This window comes from Phocoena sinus, chromosome 16 (assembly GCF_008692025.1).
Source record: "Phocoena sinus isolate mPhoSin1 chromosome 16, mPhoSin1.pri, whole genome shotgun sequence".
In the NCBI taxonomy this organism is placed as follows: domain Eukaryota; kingdom Metazoa; phylum Chordata; class Mammalia; order Artiodactyla; family Phocoenidae; genus Phocoena; species Phocoena sinus.
Window position 1 is genome coordinate 45,155,711 of NC_045778.1, and position 18,109 is coordinate 45,173,819.

The window sequence follows — 18,109 nt, forward strand, 5'->3', positions numbered from 1 at the left end:
GGTAAAGTCATATTGGTAAATAAATTATGACTAACTTTATTCCAAACCAAAGACACACACACACACACACACACACACACACACACCCTAGAAACTATGAGTCATATTTCTCCTTATTCAGGCTTTTTCTAAACAAACTGATGTACTCTCCTCTTCCCAGGACAGATAAAACGTACAATCTGAGACACATACTTTGTCTAAATCACCCGGATGTTTACTTTGTCCCTCAACAGAGTTTCCTCATCCACACTCCAGATTCTCAGATGTCTCTCCAGCTGTGGGGAAGTAGATTTCTACATCTAGTGGAGAAATCTAGGTTGCCGGGATCCAAGGAGCTCCCCGTTCTTAGTTTCCCTAAAAGCTCATGGATTCCTTCTGAACTTGTTCATTACAGAACAATTCTCCTGATGGAAAACAACTCCGTCCCAGATGCACCAATCATTGGCATACAAAACATTTTAAAAAGATAGGACAGTAAGTAGGCTCAGTATGAAATATACAGAAATGAAATAAGCCTCTAATATAGTATTGTAAATCAACTATACTTCAATAAAAAATAAAGAAGCCTCACTACAGAAATGATTTATAAGGATCAAAACTACAGCAATAAAATGAAGGAATATTAAACTGCTTTATCACACGGCTTTAATTTTTTAAACCCCAGTGTTGAGAAACTATCCTAGGAACATGATGGAGGAAAGTCAGCCTACAATCCCCAAAGGGACACATCCTTTCAAGCTTAGCCTCAGACGAGCAGCATAATGAATCAACGTACTAAGTCCCTTAGTTGGGGCCTTGTCTTCCTCAGAGCCAAACAGTACTTGTCTGTATAAGACTCATTACTTGACTTAAATGGACAATTTTAGCCACAAATACCATAAATCAGATGTCTTATTAATCACTTGCAAGAATTAGAAGGAATTCACACATGTGGAGGTGAGTATGCCTATATGTAAACATTGTAGATGAATAATTTTAATCACTATATCATATGCAAATATCAGATTACATTTTCTTTTTAAAAAGGATCAATATGGAGACACTTGTGCAAATGCTAGATGACAACATGAAATTAATGGCCACTTTTACATTTATCTGCTCCTGTGTCACCTTTAATGAGAATGGATCTGCTACCATGAAATGGGCTGTAAGCAGGCCAACCTGAAAATGGTGTGAGGAAGTACCTCTTTATTCGTCACATTATTTGCCGTCAAATTAAAACTATGCCAGCTTTGCAGAGCTTAATTCTAATGCGGGTTTCACAATCTTCTAGAAAAGCTCTATTAAAGCTCAAAGCTTAAGAGCTTAAAAGGTCTGTCACTTATCCCTTGAAAAATTTTTTAAAAGGTCCAAAATCCCTAAAACTATTTTCATATGCACCTTCTTTTGCCATCTCTCCCTGTAAAATCTAGGGAAAGTGGGATCGTGATTTTGCTTTTCCACAAATGTGATCTCAACAAGTTGATTAGACTATATTGTTGTCCCTTACGTAATTTGTGCCCAAAAAGTAGCATCATGATTTCTTCAGACTAAAGTGTACCAAAGATACTCCATCAATCAACGTCCAAATAGTGCAATTCCTTAAAGAAGTTCACAGAACTCAGCTTAACTAAGCAAGGACAGGTCCTGCCTAAAGACTACCACCTGTGCTTGAAGAGCTCCAGGCAGGAGGGTAGAAAGGAGCTTCAAGCCACAGACGCTTTCCTCTGATGCCAAAAGACAGTGACCCTTAGTTCTTGGTTATTTAATATCCATTTTAGTAATAATGGTGCCTTCTGACATACAGGTGGTGGATTTCCAAACATCTCTGAGCCTAAGCAATTCTAAGACATCATCACTTTTATTCATCATCACTTAAAGTGACAGCTCTTATGCTATTACAGAGTATTTATTTCTAAGAACATATCCTCAGGGGTGGGAGGAAGGAGAAAATTACTGAGGTTTGGGGAAAGGGCAATATTAGAGAAAAAATTACAGTAAATGGGAAGAAACCCAGATACACCAAGGACAAAGTCAGTGGAACTTTATTTAACTCTTAGGCCTCAGTTTTCTCATCTGTAAAATGTAAATGTTAGTACTTACTTTAAAGATTTTTCTTGAGGATTAAATAAGTTAATACATCTAAAGTGTTTTGAACATTGCTTAGCACACACTCAGTAACTGCTCATATTATCATATTTTGTTTATTCATGATTATAATCCTTCATTGTGGGAGGGTACCCTATTTTTGGTTGTAGAAACTGAGAGTCTGAGCATCACCTGAGAACTTGTTAAAAAAAGTAAATTTGCAGACCCCACCCCACATCTGTCATTCAAAACTGACATTACAAGGGCAGCTGGAAGCAGTTACTTTCTCTTCCTATGGACAATACAGCAATCTTAGCAGGAGTATTAAAACATATCCTAGAGGAATTGTGAAACACTGGAACACGTGTTTAGTCAAGATCGTGTTGAGTTACACGCTGGAGGTTTTGAACAAAAGACAGTTGAATTTCAGCTTTACCTGAGGGCAAAGAGCTGGATCAGTATATAGTCGACCCTGGAACAGCAGGGATTTGATCTGCGTGGGTCCATTTTCATGAAAATGTTTTCCATAGTAAACACTAGAGTGCCTCAGGATCCACGGTTGGTTGAATCTGAGGATGTGGAATGGCAGTGTTGGATGGAGGAACCATGGATACAGAGGGCTGACTATAAGTTATACTCAGGTTTTTGAGTGCATGGGGGTTGGTGCCCCTAACCTCCACATTGTTCAAGGGTTATCTGTACTACCAATTGTCCATGTGACTTTGGGCCCCTCCCACAACCAGTCTAGGCCTTGGCTCTCTCAGTAGTGAAATGAGCAACCTCTCATATCCTTACAAGTTTGTATTCTACTCAAAGAACTCTAAATCTCTCCCTATGTTTTTATAAATATGATATACAATAAAAATCTGAGAAACAAGGTGACCTGTTGGATTGAGTTATAAGAAAATGAAATTTGGGGGGTTTTAAACTGGATCAGAGAAGGAAAAACTTGCAAGGCATTTAAAAATTTCATTACCCCAGGCCGAAAGTAAAAATATAGAGTACAGAAAAAAGCCTATATAATATCAAACTAATAATACAAGTATGTTACCTTCGTGGAGAGGCAAAAAGAAAATACCACTAACCCACCCTCACGTTAAGTTTACTGTAGTGAGGAGCTTCATTAGAAGCTGTGAATGAACTGTGAACTTGAGTCCGGGTATGGTAGAATACTCAGACTGGGAATTCAGAAGCCTGAGTTCTAAGCTCTGTTTCTAACTGAATGTGAACTTATTTTGGCCTCTGAGACTCAATTGCTTCACCTATAAAATGCGCACAGAGATGAAACTATATCTTGTCTTAGAGTTTTCTAAAATTAAAATTTAATCATTATTGATGTATCAGACCAGACATGAAGATGCATCATTATGTAGGTTAGGCCACTGCTAGTTACAGGTGTGGTCAAAACTGCCAGATGAGGGCTTCCCTGGTGGCGCAGTGGTTGAGAGTCCTCCTGCCGGTGCAGGGGACACGGGTTCGTGCCCCGGTCCGGGAGGATCCCACGTGCCGCGGAGCGGCTGGGCCCGTGCGCCATGGCCTCTGAGCCTGCGCGTCCGGAGCCTGTGCTCCGCAACGGGAGAGGCCACAACAGTGAGAGGCCCGCGTACCGCAAAAAAAAAAAAAAAAAACTGCCAGATGAGAGAAATGTAAAGCAATTAAAGAGATATTTCAGGAAGGTTGGTCTGGGATATAGACTGAAGTCATAGAGTCAACCCCAAATGAAATTATCCACATAGTGAAGGTCATTCTGATATCCAAAGGATAGCACGAAGTTTCTAGAACAAAGTCATATTGCTTTTTTTTAAAGGAATCACTTACTTTTCTAATATGCATATGTAAGTAACATTTAATTACATGTTAGATGTATATACAAGTATTATTGTTTTAGAGAATAAGGGGAAATAACAAACTAGATTTGGGCTTACTCCCTAGGAATGGACATACGGAATAAGGAACCTTTACACAGCATCAAAATGTATACCAGGGCTCTCAACAAGAAAACTGGGGCAGAAGGATTAATCAACAGAGTAGTTCTATGATTTGCCAAAGGCCCACTCCTCATCTGGACACCTTGTATGTGGATGCTGCTACGGCCCTCATAGGGAGCCATTAGCTTTGGGCTTTGTTATAAATTTGCTTCTAGGGATCTGATCAGAGATCCCTGGAGAAGATCCACTCTTCTGCCCAAAGAGGGCCAAACCACATGACCGGTAGTTTTAAAACTGAAAACTGGGCTTCCCTGGTGGCACAGTGGTTGAGAGTCTGCCTGCGATGCAGGGGACACGGGTTCGTGCCCCAGTCCGGGAAGATCTCACATGCCGCGGAGCGGCTGGGCCCGTGAGCCATAGCCGCTGAGCCTGCGCGTCCGGAGCCTGTGGTCCGCAAAAGGAGAGGCCACAACAGTGAGAGGCCTGCGTACCGCAAAAAAAAAAAAAAAAAAAAAAAAAAAAAAAAACCCAAACTGAAAACTACCTTAATGGTTGGAGAGTCAGCTGAGAATCAAATAGGTAAAAAACTTCAAAATCCCTAAACTTTAAAATGCTATTTATGGAAAATACAACATGAAACTTGGTGGCTAATACTATTAATCTCTCTTTCAACCTAAGGAAGGTAAATCAGAAATCTGTAATTGTTTGAGATCAGATTCTTTTTTCTGCCATAATGGCACACCATTTCCAGGGTGCTACACCATAGATCACCCTAGAAAATGCATCCATTCAAAGGGAGAGGAGTCTCTTAGGAGGATCTCCATTGGGAGGGAACACAGCATACAAGGAAATGAAGGCTCACCACGGGACTAGAGCAAAGAGGGAACAAGAAGACAAGGAAGAAGAAGATGGAGAGTGAGATGAACCTAGGGAGGTCAGCAGTAGCCAGAGGAAGCAGGGCTTTGACGGCAGTGCCAAAGACATACTTTATCTTAGGAGTGAGTAGTAGTCATGGAAAGGTTTTATGCAGAATGATGATACGTGTATATCTGCCTTACCAAAAGATTCCTAGTGGATCAAGAAAAGGTTTTTCTGTGGGTCGACAGGCTTGACTGAGTAGCTTAAATTCCAAACAGTCCCTGCTGTGTCTCTGATTTGTCAGGGAGGCATTAAGATAAATAGAGGTTCGGCATCATCATAGTTTGGGGCCAACAGAAAACCCAGTTCCTTCAAGCGTATCCCAGTGGTCACACAGCTGCCTTCTAATGCTCCTCCGGGTACAGATGTCTGTGCCAAAAGTAGCACAGAGAATACGCTCAGAAAAAAGCAACACAAATTAACTCTGGCAGTTAACTCTAGCAGTTATTTTTCAGGATCCATCTGCAAAACAACAGCATTTTTCAGTAGCCAAAGGAGATAGAAAATGCATCTCACAAAATCGCTACTGGACCTATAGCAATCGTACCTTGCTCAGCAGCACTGCCCCTTGAATATATATATATATTTTTTTTTGCTATGCTTGCATAAGGAACATCTGTGTTTACATCAGGGAATGTGAAATTTAAGCACAAAAGAGAAACAACTAAATAGGATTAAAGACCAGAATCACGGTCTGATGTGGTGTTTAATAGCAAAGAGGAGGCCAGACCACATGACTGGTGGTTACAAAATGAGTAAACACACCGGAATGAAAAAAACCGACTTTGATAAGAAAAATCTTTACATTTTGTCTGTGCGTTTACATGTCTGATGTGTCCCCTCCTTTTCTCACCCTCCAAATTTACTGCTTGTTTAGAAAAGTGAAGTGTGGTATGGGGAGATGAGCAGTGATACAGAATCACTCCTCTTTTAGCCTGTCCCTGCCCTTGAAAGTCCTCCATTAGGAAGGCATTCCAATGTACCATAGAGACCCTCACTGCGAAGAATTCTGATGATTTCTAATACCATCTGCTAGAGTTTTAATTTTTCTGATTGTGTCACACTGCTTAAATCCTTAACTATAAAGTATATGTAGCTATAGTAGAAAAATCCAGATGAAAGTTTTTAGCAAGCATATTAGAGAAAGACACCCCGCCACGCGCATACACACGAGCGCACGTGGACACACACACAGGCTGCTACAGAGGATTTAAGTATTAAGTCTGTTTTTATGATAAAGTCTTTCTAAACATGAAACCATAAAGTAAAAAAGTTGGCTGACTTAACTATGTAAACTTTTAAAGCTTTTACATAATGTAAGAGTGGTAAGCAGAATTTTAAAATCAACAATAAACAGGGAAATAAAAAATTCTGAAGTTATGGTAGAAAAGTTTAATTAATTTTGGTCATCTTAGTTTTTGACAAGATCTACATTTCCTTGGGCAAGATTATGTCATCCCAACAGCCTTGCAAAATAAATGGCAGCAAGTATTAACCCGGGAAGGTGAAGGAGGAATGATTACTCACTCTTAGTTTCACAAGTATAATAGCACAGGGCCCAAGATTAGAAGATCCTTATATCTGGTTTCATGCTATGCCACCAGTGTCTTGAAATTTTTCACAATTTTTGCAAAAGGAGTCCTGAATTTTATTTTCCAGTGGGCCCTTCAAATTACGTACTCATCCCACACTTACTGTCCTATAAATTGCCTGTCTACAAAGTGGTAAGCTGTGTGCCAGAGAAGAATACCAAGATGCTTAAGAAATAGCTCTAGTCGAGAAAAGTGTGTAGTTTAAAAGTAGAGATCAGTTTAGCAGTGAGATTATAATAAAGTAGAAAATAACACACATGGTAGAAATGAAGTTCCAGAGAAGAGATTGCTTCCCAGTAGAACCATCAGTATCTGTGGAAAGGGCAGCTTTTAGTTGAATATAAAAAGGAGAGAGAGACTTAAACATTGACAATGGGGGAAAAGGCAACAGAGGCAGTGTGCTATATAAAAGCACAAGGTCTGCTTGGGCACATGGAATCATTTGGTTTGCCTGGGGCAAGAAGAAACCTGGCTGAAAAAGCAGGCTGCCATTGGCTGTGGGAGGACCTTGAATACCCAGCTAATGATGCTGTAACTAATTCAACAGGAACTATGAGCATTGTAGAAAGAGAACCAGTTGGTCACAGTAATAATTTAGGAAGATTAAAGCTGGCCCCAGGCAACAGTGGTCATTTGTCACCTTTCTGGACTCCCAGCCCACTACTACATACACAAATGATGTGGACTTAATGTTTTACAGAGTGGCCAGATGAAGAGTGACATCAAAGTCAGTGCCTGTCTCTTTTAGTAAATCAGTTAAACTCCACTTGCTCTAAGCTGACCAACAAGAAATGTTTACGCAATCTAAGAGAACCAACTTTTATTAAGGTTTGAATTGTCAAAATAGATGACAAAAATAAAAGTATATCCAGGATCAATTACACACACACACAGACATCTACAATTTCCTGAAATTGTGCCTCTAAAAAAGAGTTTTTGTTGGAGCCATGAAAGACAGCATTGGCACTCATTCCATTTCCTTATGAAAACTAACTTATGGAAACTGAAACCAGCATCATAAATACCCAGCTCTTAGGTATGTGAGACTAATAGTTAACTCTGTCCCACAGACAAGCATTTCACTGATTACCAATTGGGATCTTTCTCTGTCAGGGCTGCATCACAAGAAATCAATAACTTGTACTTTAATAAAGGCTTAAAAATGAACATTCACTCTTATCTCTTTCTGTCTCCATTCACATACACACATCTATGTATCAGCACACATATCAACATATATATACATATATAACATACACAGATGGCACCTGAATACTTTAATTTCCTCACAAACTATACTAATCTTCAAACTGAAGAAATTCACATTTCCACTTCTGTTTCATTCAATCACCTTTAGTAAAAAAACCAACACCTTGCCAATAGAGTAATTTTTTTAAATAGGTCTCACCTGATGTCATATTTGAATTTTATTGTCCTTTTACCAGGAATAAAGAAAAAATTATGTGGAAATAAAAAATGTAATCAGAAACAATGAGTTAACCAAAAGAAATACCCAAGTAAGGAACAGTAAAATTGCCTTTAAGAAAATTCAATAGATATCCATTAAGATTTTTCTATCACTGACACAAAATATGATTTTTTGACTCCATTTAAACCATTTCTTCACCAAAAATAATTAAATAAAAAGGCCAGTTTAACATTCTAGCTCTCAAAAATGAAATCTTAATGGGTGTTGCACTCCCATTTAGCTCACATACTCTGTACATCACTCTTTAGTGATGGTTCTGTTTCAAAAGAAAAATTATACAAAATAACTTTTTCAAAAAAAGTCAAAGTTGTCAATATTCTTTTTAATGATAATATATACTCTTTAAAATAAAATAAGCATAGAGACAAATGAATTTCAGTGACTATCAGTATATTCCTAAGAAACGAAAGCTGGTGTTTTATTCCAATTCCTATGGTATACTGAGTTATTATGATAATATATAATATCAGGAAAAGAAAAGCTTTTGATACCTCAGAACTGCAACATAAAATGAATTTAACTTGGGAAATTAAATTCAGGATTAAAGGATAATAAACTTCTTCTTGGAACTTTTCATCTTAGTCATCTGATCTTTAATATAGAACCTCACACAGAGATGATTCAGTCTTATACTGTGGGTTGCTTTAGAAGAGGTAAATATATTACTTGATCAACTGTTAGAGATGGACTCAACATCCTTTTTGTTGTCATTGTTCCTGCAAATGCTCGCTTGCTTCTCTCCTCTATGCTGCTCTCCTCTATGAGAGGATGTTGGATGAAACTCTGAAGTTCTGACTTAACCACCTATCATGAAATTTGGCAGCAGAAATAGAAAGAAGCCAGTGAGTGCTAAGTCTTGTACTTCCACAAATTTGTAGGCTAATAAGACTGAGATAAAGGCAAAAAGTGTCCCCCGGGCTGCATTTCAGAGGAAGGTTGAAAAGACAATAAAACACTCTCAGGAGAAAAGAAAGCATCCTACCTTCTTAAAAATTCCATATACTCGGTATGCTTGATGAGTCCTGTCCTCATCATTATTGTTTGAAAACATTGTCGATCAATGGCCCAGAGTTTCACATTTACAAGAGCTGCAGAAAAAGAAAAAAAAAAAAAAATAGGAAAAAAAATTAAAGAATTTCAACAGTGAATTATAATGTGCAAAAGCAATGAGTTATTCAGTGGAATAAAAATGATTAACCTTGGTTTAAAGCTAATATCATAATGCTATCCTATTTAGTTATGAAGGCAAGTATTCTTACAAACAAAATGTAGTTCATAATTTTCAATACTAGTATTAATGTCTATAAGGAAGATTCCTGTTGCTCTTATGTCCTTAAGGGATGAGACGGTCTAAGAACACATTGAAAGTATTTAGTAATTTCAAGACTATATACAAAGGAAATTGGATGAAAAATAAGAGGTTCACAAGAAATAACACTCCCTGGTAAGTAACCAGAATGGGGTTAATGACTCACATGATCGATCATATTTTAATTTTTAAAAATATAGATGAAAATTTAGTTTTCAGGTTTAGGGGTTAACTTAATAGAATAGAAATAATAATTACAACTAAATTGTAACCTGTGCCCAAAGTTACCATATGAAGTTATCAATATATTAGCTATGTTTGTTGAATTTTAATTTCTCTCACATACCACTGTCTTTGACAATGAATAATTAAGTATTGAAACTGAATACCACAGAAGAGATCACTATTCGATCTATTAAGCACATGACTAAAAGATAAGTTTTAGAAAGACAGATGTTATAGCGTAAGAGAACAAAATATTAAGATAAACTTGGGTTTTAAAAGAGTACACTAAAAATGTTGGTAATTGAATCTGTGTGGTGGGTATTCAAGAAGCATGTTTTACTATGCTATTTGTATGTTTGCAAATTTTCATAATAGAAATATTTTAAGTTAGCACATGAACTAAAAAAAGACAATTCATACATGGTACCCATGGAGTATGGGGTAGAGAAGGGCTGTGCAGGGGTTTGAGCAGGACCAGTGAATGGGGCTGAGGTATAGTCTAGTGATCCAAACACAAAAATGGACGAATGCGGTTCTCTCTTCTTCACAGTTCTCAGACTAAGCCCAGTGAATGCAATAGATCAAGATTTGGGCATAAGGGAGAGGAGAAAATGCTCGAGTAATCAGGCCATGTATGTGCCTTGCAGGAGGATGCTAGAAGTAATCCACAGAGGAACAGATGAAAAAGATGATAAAAGGAATAATGCACTCTAGAGCAAACCTTTATCTTTGAACTTTACCTAATTTTTCCTTGCAAAATTGTTTGAAGCTAAAAAAGAAAACATGACTTCTCCCTTGGCCAGCTCTTTACTGGAGAACAAAGATGGTCAGTTAAGTAGAAAAAGAACAAAGCAGCCAGGACCGGTGTGTGCATGGCTCCATTCCAAATAGCCTTCAAAAATCAACCTTCAGCAGAAAACAATGCTCATCTCACAGGTATTCTCCAGTCACATTCTAGTTCCTCTGTTAAATCCAGGCTCCTTTCCAGAACACCTGTTTACTTGAGACGAACCATAGAACTGGATGATATAGCCACAAAGGACTGAGAAAATCAGGACAAGATTCATAAGAAGTAGACCCTTAAAAAATGATACGGGACTTCCCTGGTGGTGCAGTGGTTAAGAACCCACCTGCCAATGCAGGGACACAGGTTCAATCCCTGGTTCGGGAAGATCCCACATGCCGCATAGAAATTAAGCCTGTGTGCCACAACTACTGAGCCTGCGAGCCACAACTACTGAGCCCACATGCCGCAACCACTGAAGCCTGTGCGCCTAGAGCCTGTGCTCCGCAACAAGAGAAGCCACAACAATGAGAAGCCACCACAATGAGAAGCCTGCGCACCACAACGAAGAGTAGCCCCCGCTGGCCGCAACTAGAGAAAGCCGCAACGAAGACCCAATGTGGCCAAAAATAAATAAATAAAATAAATAAATTTATTTTTAAAAACTGATAGGAGTTGAACGAGGAGAGAGACACAAAGGGTAGTCAAGTGGGGAAAGTACATAAACAAGAGCACAGCTGGAAGTGAGTTTGGGCTGTGGGAGTCCAGTCAGGGATAAAACAGACTGCAATGGTTGAGATTTCTGTAAGGTTGCTACACAATTTGAGAGTAGGTTGATTCGGGGCCCTGGAAGCCAGGCATAGGAAGCAAGGATTAATTTGATGAACAACAGAAAGCTACTAGAGATCTTAAAAAGACAAAACAAAACAAAGCACCACAATTTTAAAGGATATACCATGGGGATATCAAAAAAAATTAAATGCTTACTAGAAAAAAAAGTATTTTCTATATTCATCATTTTTAATGGTTCCCAGGTGTTTCCAGTATAGACACTCCTCCTTCCAAAGGACCAATTAGGATATGCCAACAAATTTTATTTTAAAAATAGCAGCAATAGTTGTATTATACATATTTTTAAAATGCACAAAGGCATGATTAAAAGCATGATGTCAAGGTGAAATAAAGCATATATACATTTTAAGGCTCTGCCCCGCAGAAAGACATCACAGTGCATACTCCTGGTAACAGTATATAAAAGCTTCTATTACAATCTCGTAAATCGAAAGGTATCATAGTGATAGCTGAGAAAGACTAATCTAGGAGGGACACACTGGATTCAGAAACACCGGAGTCAAGCAGAACACAGACCAACACTGGCGCCATCAAAGTAACACTTTTTGTACAAACCATAGGGCACAGTAGTTGATATGATAAAAGCTCAGTGTGAGGAAAACTGTTTCGATACACTGTGCGCACAGGTTCAGACAAGGAGTAAGGAGTGCCAGGCAGAGGCCACAGTAATTCAGGAGTGAAGTGAGGAGGGTCTCAGTGAATAAGGCAGCAATGGGAGTAACAGCAGAGGCTTGGCAGGTGTGTGTGTGTGTGTGTGTGTGTGTGTGTGTACTAAGTTACCTGCAGCCCTATTAGTCTGAGCTCACACTTCAAGGCCAGGCTCCATCCCTTGTCTCTCCTGATAAACAACCTTTTTGTCTTACAACTATAGCTTTTTCTGTGTCATTTACTGGCATTTTGCACATGTTACCAACACGGTCAGTTATCTCTATGTCTATATTACATTACCTCAAATAAGTTTGTAGTACATTCCCTCTGAGAAAAGTCCCTGTCTTGTTTCCTCTAACTTCCCCCAACTCGAGAAACTTGCTTTTTATTTGATAAACACTGGGTATAATTGTTAATTAATGTAATTTGTGTACATGAAGTTCACCTGCAGAAAATATATATGCCTAGTCAGACTCTAGGGTTACATTAAAATGTCTGAACGGAATTTATTAGATATCATAATTCATGTGTAGAAAGACGATCTCTGAAATTAAGTTCACAGAATTCAGTATTTTTGTTTTATCTTCTGATTTCAATAGCCCATGTAAATGGAATGTCTGAGTAAAACTGTGTTCGATATTTTGCATGATAATCAATACGGCTTAATGAAACTTCAAGTTTGTCCATGACCTTGGGCAAGGTGCCAACGCCTTTTCTGTATGCTGCCAATATGCATATTAGTCAAGTCAGCATTTTACAGGTGGGCAAGCATGACTAATAATCACCTTGTAATGTTGTCACAAGTGTGGTTATATCGGAGTTGTGATTAACATCTTGCTTCTGAAACAGCCTGCTAGAGTATATGTCTGTTGCTTCCATAACTTAGAGAACATTCAAAAAATCCATTTACCTTTGATATTAAGTGGTATATTAATCTCTGTAGGGCGTAAGCACTTCACAAATAAAATTCCTGTGATCTTCACAATGATTACTGTTGTTGAACACATAAGTCTGAAGAGTGTAAAGCAGAAAAAGGGCTGGGAAGGGATTTTCCTTTTTGTTCAAGTATGTATCTAAAATTCGCTATTGGAAACATTTATCATTTTTTCAGGTTAAGGCCAGATTGAACTCTGTGGAAAAGATACTCTTCATGTATGAGTACATTAAGAATAGCTTCACTGTAGGCAGAAGTTGACCTTCATTTAGGGGACACCAAGATTATAGAAGAATGAGCCATAAAATTGTGCTAGACTATGAAAGCACAAATCTGGGTTTGGCTTAAATTCTCCTACTGGGGAATTCCTCTGCTGCCCAATTTGAATTTTGGAAGAATACCGAGAAAGCATGTGTAGGTATAGAGCACTTATAGACTCAAGTAAGTATTCTGCCCATATTTATTTTACTCCAATCTAGTTGACACTGTTGCTATATATAAGGGACAGAAAACAAGGTGATGATTCTTGCCCTCAAGAAACTTGCAATCCAGTACAGAGGCCGACAAACTATCGTCCTTGCCAAATCTGACCTATGGTCAGTTGCTTTCCTCACTTTGGAAATTCCAAGGATTTTAGGATCTCTGTGCCAGAAAAGATGAAGACCAATACACACTTCTTATTCTCCCTCCTCCTTCCCACCATGCACACACCTAGAAAAGGCCACTTGAGGGCATAATCAGGAAGAGGGCCCTCACCAAGAACTCCACCATACTGGCACCCTGATGCTGGACCTCAAGCCTCCAAAACTCTGAGAAATAAATGTTCGTTGTTTAAGCCAACCAGTCTATGGTATTTGTTATAGGAATTTGAATGGAGACGCCTGGGGTCCATGGAGCCCCAAGCAGTCTGTGGATGAAACACAAAGGATTTGTGAATGTGAGGTGGGACGACAACATCTTTATTTTTACTACCCTGTTACTGAAATTTAGCATTTCTTCTATACGTATAGGCAACAAACCACAGTAAGTGGTTTGTCAGCAATAGAAACCATGGCTATTTTTATATCATCCTACATTTGCTGCAGATATCTTAAATATAATTTACATTCATCATTATTTTGAACTTATGGTAGTTAGAGCTCTAGATCTCAGGTTTAATGTGTTATTTTATCACAATTATTAAATGTTTTATCATTGTATCTCAATATAAATGGTTCTTTGTAATCCTGTGTATTTTATTTTATGCTTTTATAAACATTCTTAGATGAGTCCATATGCTTCAGAGTGACAAATAGGTCCACGGCACCCTTAAGGTTAAGAGCCCCTGCTAAGTATCCTGGAGAAAGGATTACCTCAGAGAAGGAGACAGGAAGAGTGGTAAGGGAAGAGGTAATACTTTAGCTGGTCTGCATCCATAGGGACATACAAATTACTAAGTAAGTATGGTTTACTTATTAACAAACAGCCACTTCCCTAAGTTCCCTGACTATTCCCAGCCCTCTGCCCAGGACTCACAAGGATTTCCTCAGCTCAGCAAATAAAGGGTTAACACTGAGCCCCACCTATCAATATTCATATAATTTCTTTGCACGCTTCTCTTGTGCCTGGGATGGCACAAAGTAGAGCTCATCAGGTATTTTCTAAATTGCATTTTGTGTGTATGTCAAACATTCTGTCCAAATAAGATCTCTATTCTTGTACTTCATTGGAAAAATTACTCTAGACCTTCATAATCTCTATTAGAAAAGGATGAGCTTTCAATTTGAGCTTTTCCAAGTGTCTTTCCCTAGCAGCGAAACACTGAGTTTTCTGACAAGGATTCCAGAGTGACATATTCTTCCCCAAGTCGGCCCCTGTTTTCCAGGGAACATTCTCAGATAGTAGGTAGGTCTCATCTCACAGCTTCTGCTGATCTAAACTGTGTGTGAATGAGCTAGAAGCTTTGGAGGGCTTGATGTGGGTGGAAGAACAAGACAGGTGTCATTAGCTTGTTCTCCTACTTCACCTTCAACATTAAAAGAGCTCCAGCTCATACCGTAAGGTACTTTACTATATGCTCCAGGAATTCCAGAAACTTTTTACACCCCACCTCACCCCCCATTTTCTTGAAGCTTGAATCATCTGTGATAACTCAGATACTTAGTGCTACAGAATTGGCTTACAAAAGACCTTTAGGGGGTCCATGAAGCCCACAATTGCTTCCCAACATTATTAAGGCATGTTTGCCTAAAGCCAAATTCCAACTGCTGGAATGTTGAGACAAATGTTTCATAATTAGAAAAGGCCATTTGCTGTTTACAGAGCATCCGGAGAGCATCGATATCTCCACTGTGCAGACTGCGTCACTGTTAGTATGGGGGTTATATTTTAAACTTTCTTGCCTAGAAAAGTTTTCTCTTTAATGATATATATTCTATGAAGATGGTAGATTGTCAAGGTGGACATTGCAGGACTTCGCTGGTGGAGCAGTGGTTAAGAATCTGCCTGCCAATGCAGGGGACACGGGTTCAATCCCTGGTCCGGGAAGATCCCGCAGGCCGCAGAGCAACTAAGCTCGTGTACCACAACTACTGAGCCCGTGTGCCTAGAGCCCATGCTCCACAACAAGAGAAGCCACCGCAATGAGAAACCCGCGCACCGCAACGAAGAGTAGCCCTTGCTCGCCGCCACTAGAGAAAGCCTGTGTGAAGCGACGGAGACCCAACACAGCCAAAAATAAAGATAAAATAAAGTTGGACATTGCAGATAAGAATAATCATTATTATAAGCTTAACAGTAGAAAAATCACTTATCTGTACTGTCATGATGTGCATGTATTTGAAAGGAGTTGGTACAGTAGGCTGCCCTTTAAGGAAGCCAAAAGGAGTGATAGTTTCTCTAAATTCTGCTCAACTTCACACCTTGAACAATGTAACTGGTAAGACCAAGTGCTAGCTTTCTGAAGATATTAAAACATTAACTAACATGATGATTTTAAAATTTAAATTCACTGTCAAATGTTAAGAATACTGAAAGGGCCAAATAGGTGGTAATTTATTTTTGTACAGGTACACAAATAATAACGAGCATTATTTTGGTACCATTATTCAACATTTACTATACAACATAAGAACTTTGTCTGTTATATCTATTTATCCTGTAATAATCCTACGAGATAGTCTTGTCCCCTTCCTATAAATATGGAAACTCAGTCTCAGAGAAGCCAAGTTGCTGCCCAGGTCACACGTATAATAATTCTAAGATTCAGTTTCATTCTGACTCCAAAGCCTGGTTCTTTTTACTCTTGCATGCTTCTGAAATTGGGCTAAGGATATCTGCTTTCCTCACCCTCTTTCTCTGACCCACTTCACCACCCTACTCATCATCACTGAATATCACAGGAGCATAAGGAATAGGAATTTGACTTTCATAACGGAGGTGGTGAAGATTTCTTGAAATTAAAACAGAAGCTTGGGCTGCAAGTTTTACCTAAGGTTTAAAAGCAATGGGAGCCTTCAAAAGTGTTTTGTACCTGAGGCAGGTTCCTCGTGACCATCTTCTACCCCACCTCTCCCTCTCCTGGCTCTCAGCACCATGGTATGCCTAGCACACCCCTCTCCCTAACCTCCAGAGTTACCAGGAGCTACCTTCTGTGTTTAGTGGCCTTCAGTGACAAAGCTCAAGAAGCATTGTGCTTCATTCTACAGGCTCCAGTTTTAATGCAGGGGGAGTCCCAGTGGTGTCAAAAAGTCATCTCTAAAAGTTAAAGTCATGTGAGCCATCCTGAGGCCAGCTGACAGCAGCCACCAAGGGCAGCAGAGACAAATATATGTGAGGACCAAGTGTACCAGAGCAAACTCCACTCATGCCGAACTCTAACCACATCTCCCTCTTGTTGGCCAAAGCCCATAAACACCAAAAACTAAGTGCTAATTAGTAACAGGGACTGGGGATGCAGAACCTGGCCGTGGAAGCAGGGACTTCCCAGGTGTCACAGTCTTTCTCCTGGCACTCCTTTTTAAGACAATAAAGTGTGCTCTTGTAAACACCTATTAAACCAAAGTGCAATTATTTAGAAACCTGTAGACACCTAGTTCTATGTAAATCTGGTAGTGGGGGCTGGTGGTTGGAGGGAGGGGTATAAAAATGAATAGAGAGAGATAAAGAAGCAAAGCAATCAACCTCAGGTCATCTGAAACAACCCTGACATGAAGGAAAATGTCAAGTATATCAGGAAAAAGAGCAGGAAGGAAAGGGGAATGAGCCTCTAGGAAGTAAGTGGCTTTCTAACTCAGATACAAATTAGGGACCAAGAGTGAAAGAAGGAGCCAAAAGTCCCCCAGATAATAGTAGTGAAGACCAAAGTGCTCTGAGCTGTCTAGTGAAGAACAGAAAAGATTACAGAATCACTTTGAGCTACTGACAGAGAAACACAGTTGATAAAGTGATAAACTACTCCAATCAGTCCTACAAGATTGATCTTCCTAAAGTACTATTCTAACCCTGTTACTCTACCCACAAAACATTCAGTGGCTCCCTACTGCCAATAAATAAAGCAAAACCTCTCCATCCTTGCATTTCATCCATATTCAGTTTAAAGTACCTTTCAAAATTCATCTCTCACAATCCTCTACACAGACCTTTTATCTTATCAAATGATTCTACTGTCAGGTTTCTAAATCCACACTTCCGTTCTCTGCCTTCAGGTCTTTGCTCCAATTATTTTCTTCTACTCATGACAATCCTAGTAGCCCTTCAAGACCCAGGGGCTTCCCTGGTGGCACAGTGGTTGAGAGTCCGCCTGCCGATGCGGGGGACACGGGTTCATGCCCCGGTCTGGGAAGATCCCACATGCCGCGGAGCGGCTGGGCCCGTGAGCCATGGCCGCTGAGCCCGCGTGTCCGGAGCCTGTGCTCCGCAACGGGAGAGGCCACAACAGTGAGAGCCCCGCGTACTGCAAAAATTAAAAAAAAAAAAAAGACCCAGTTTAAAGGCCACTCTCTCCATGAAGGCTTTTCCAGTTCACCCCAGCTAGAATTTCTCTATTTTTTTCCCTACAACCTTCTGATTTTGCCTCCTTTGTGGTTTTTTATCACTCTGACTTGCTTCGTAGTTATTCGCATACCTGAATCACATCAGTACCATACATGGTCCACTGTGAGTACTGTGATACCTCATGGGATTCAACAAATGTTTTAGGGTAAATAAGTGACTAGGTTACAAGGGGAGACAATCTGCAAAAAAGACGACGAAACCGAGGATATTCACTCTGGATGAGAGAAAGCGAAAACTCAGTAACTGTCCTAAAAGATTTGATGGCTTTGTTAGACTTTAAGTCAATTCAATGAAGCTGTTTATAGTAGCATTAAGGGCTAGCCTGAAAT

At 39.4% G+C, this 18,109-nt stretch overlaps 1 protein-coding gene across 3 annotated transcripts in view; it reads right to left on the reverse strand.

Annotated features, from left to right (window-relative positions):
• Nucleotides 1-18,109, reverse strand: part of PRKG1 (protein kinase cGMP-dependent 1) — a 1,343,672-nt gene that overhangs the window by 428,222 nt on the left and 897,341 nt on the right. For all 3 annotated transcript variants that reach the window (XM_032607772.1, XM_032607771.1, XM_032607770.1), the window contains exon 4: nt 8,977-9,082. In XM_032607772.1, coding sequence (XP_032463663.1) covers nt 8,977-9,082 — 106 coding nt within the window. The remainder of the gene's footprint in view (nt 1-8,976; nt 9,083-18,109) is intronic.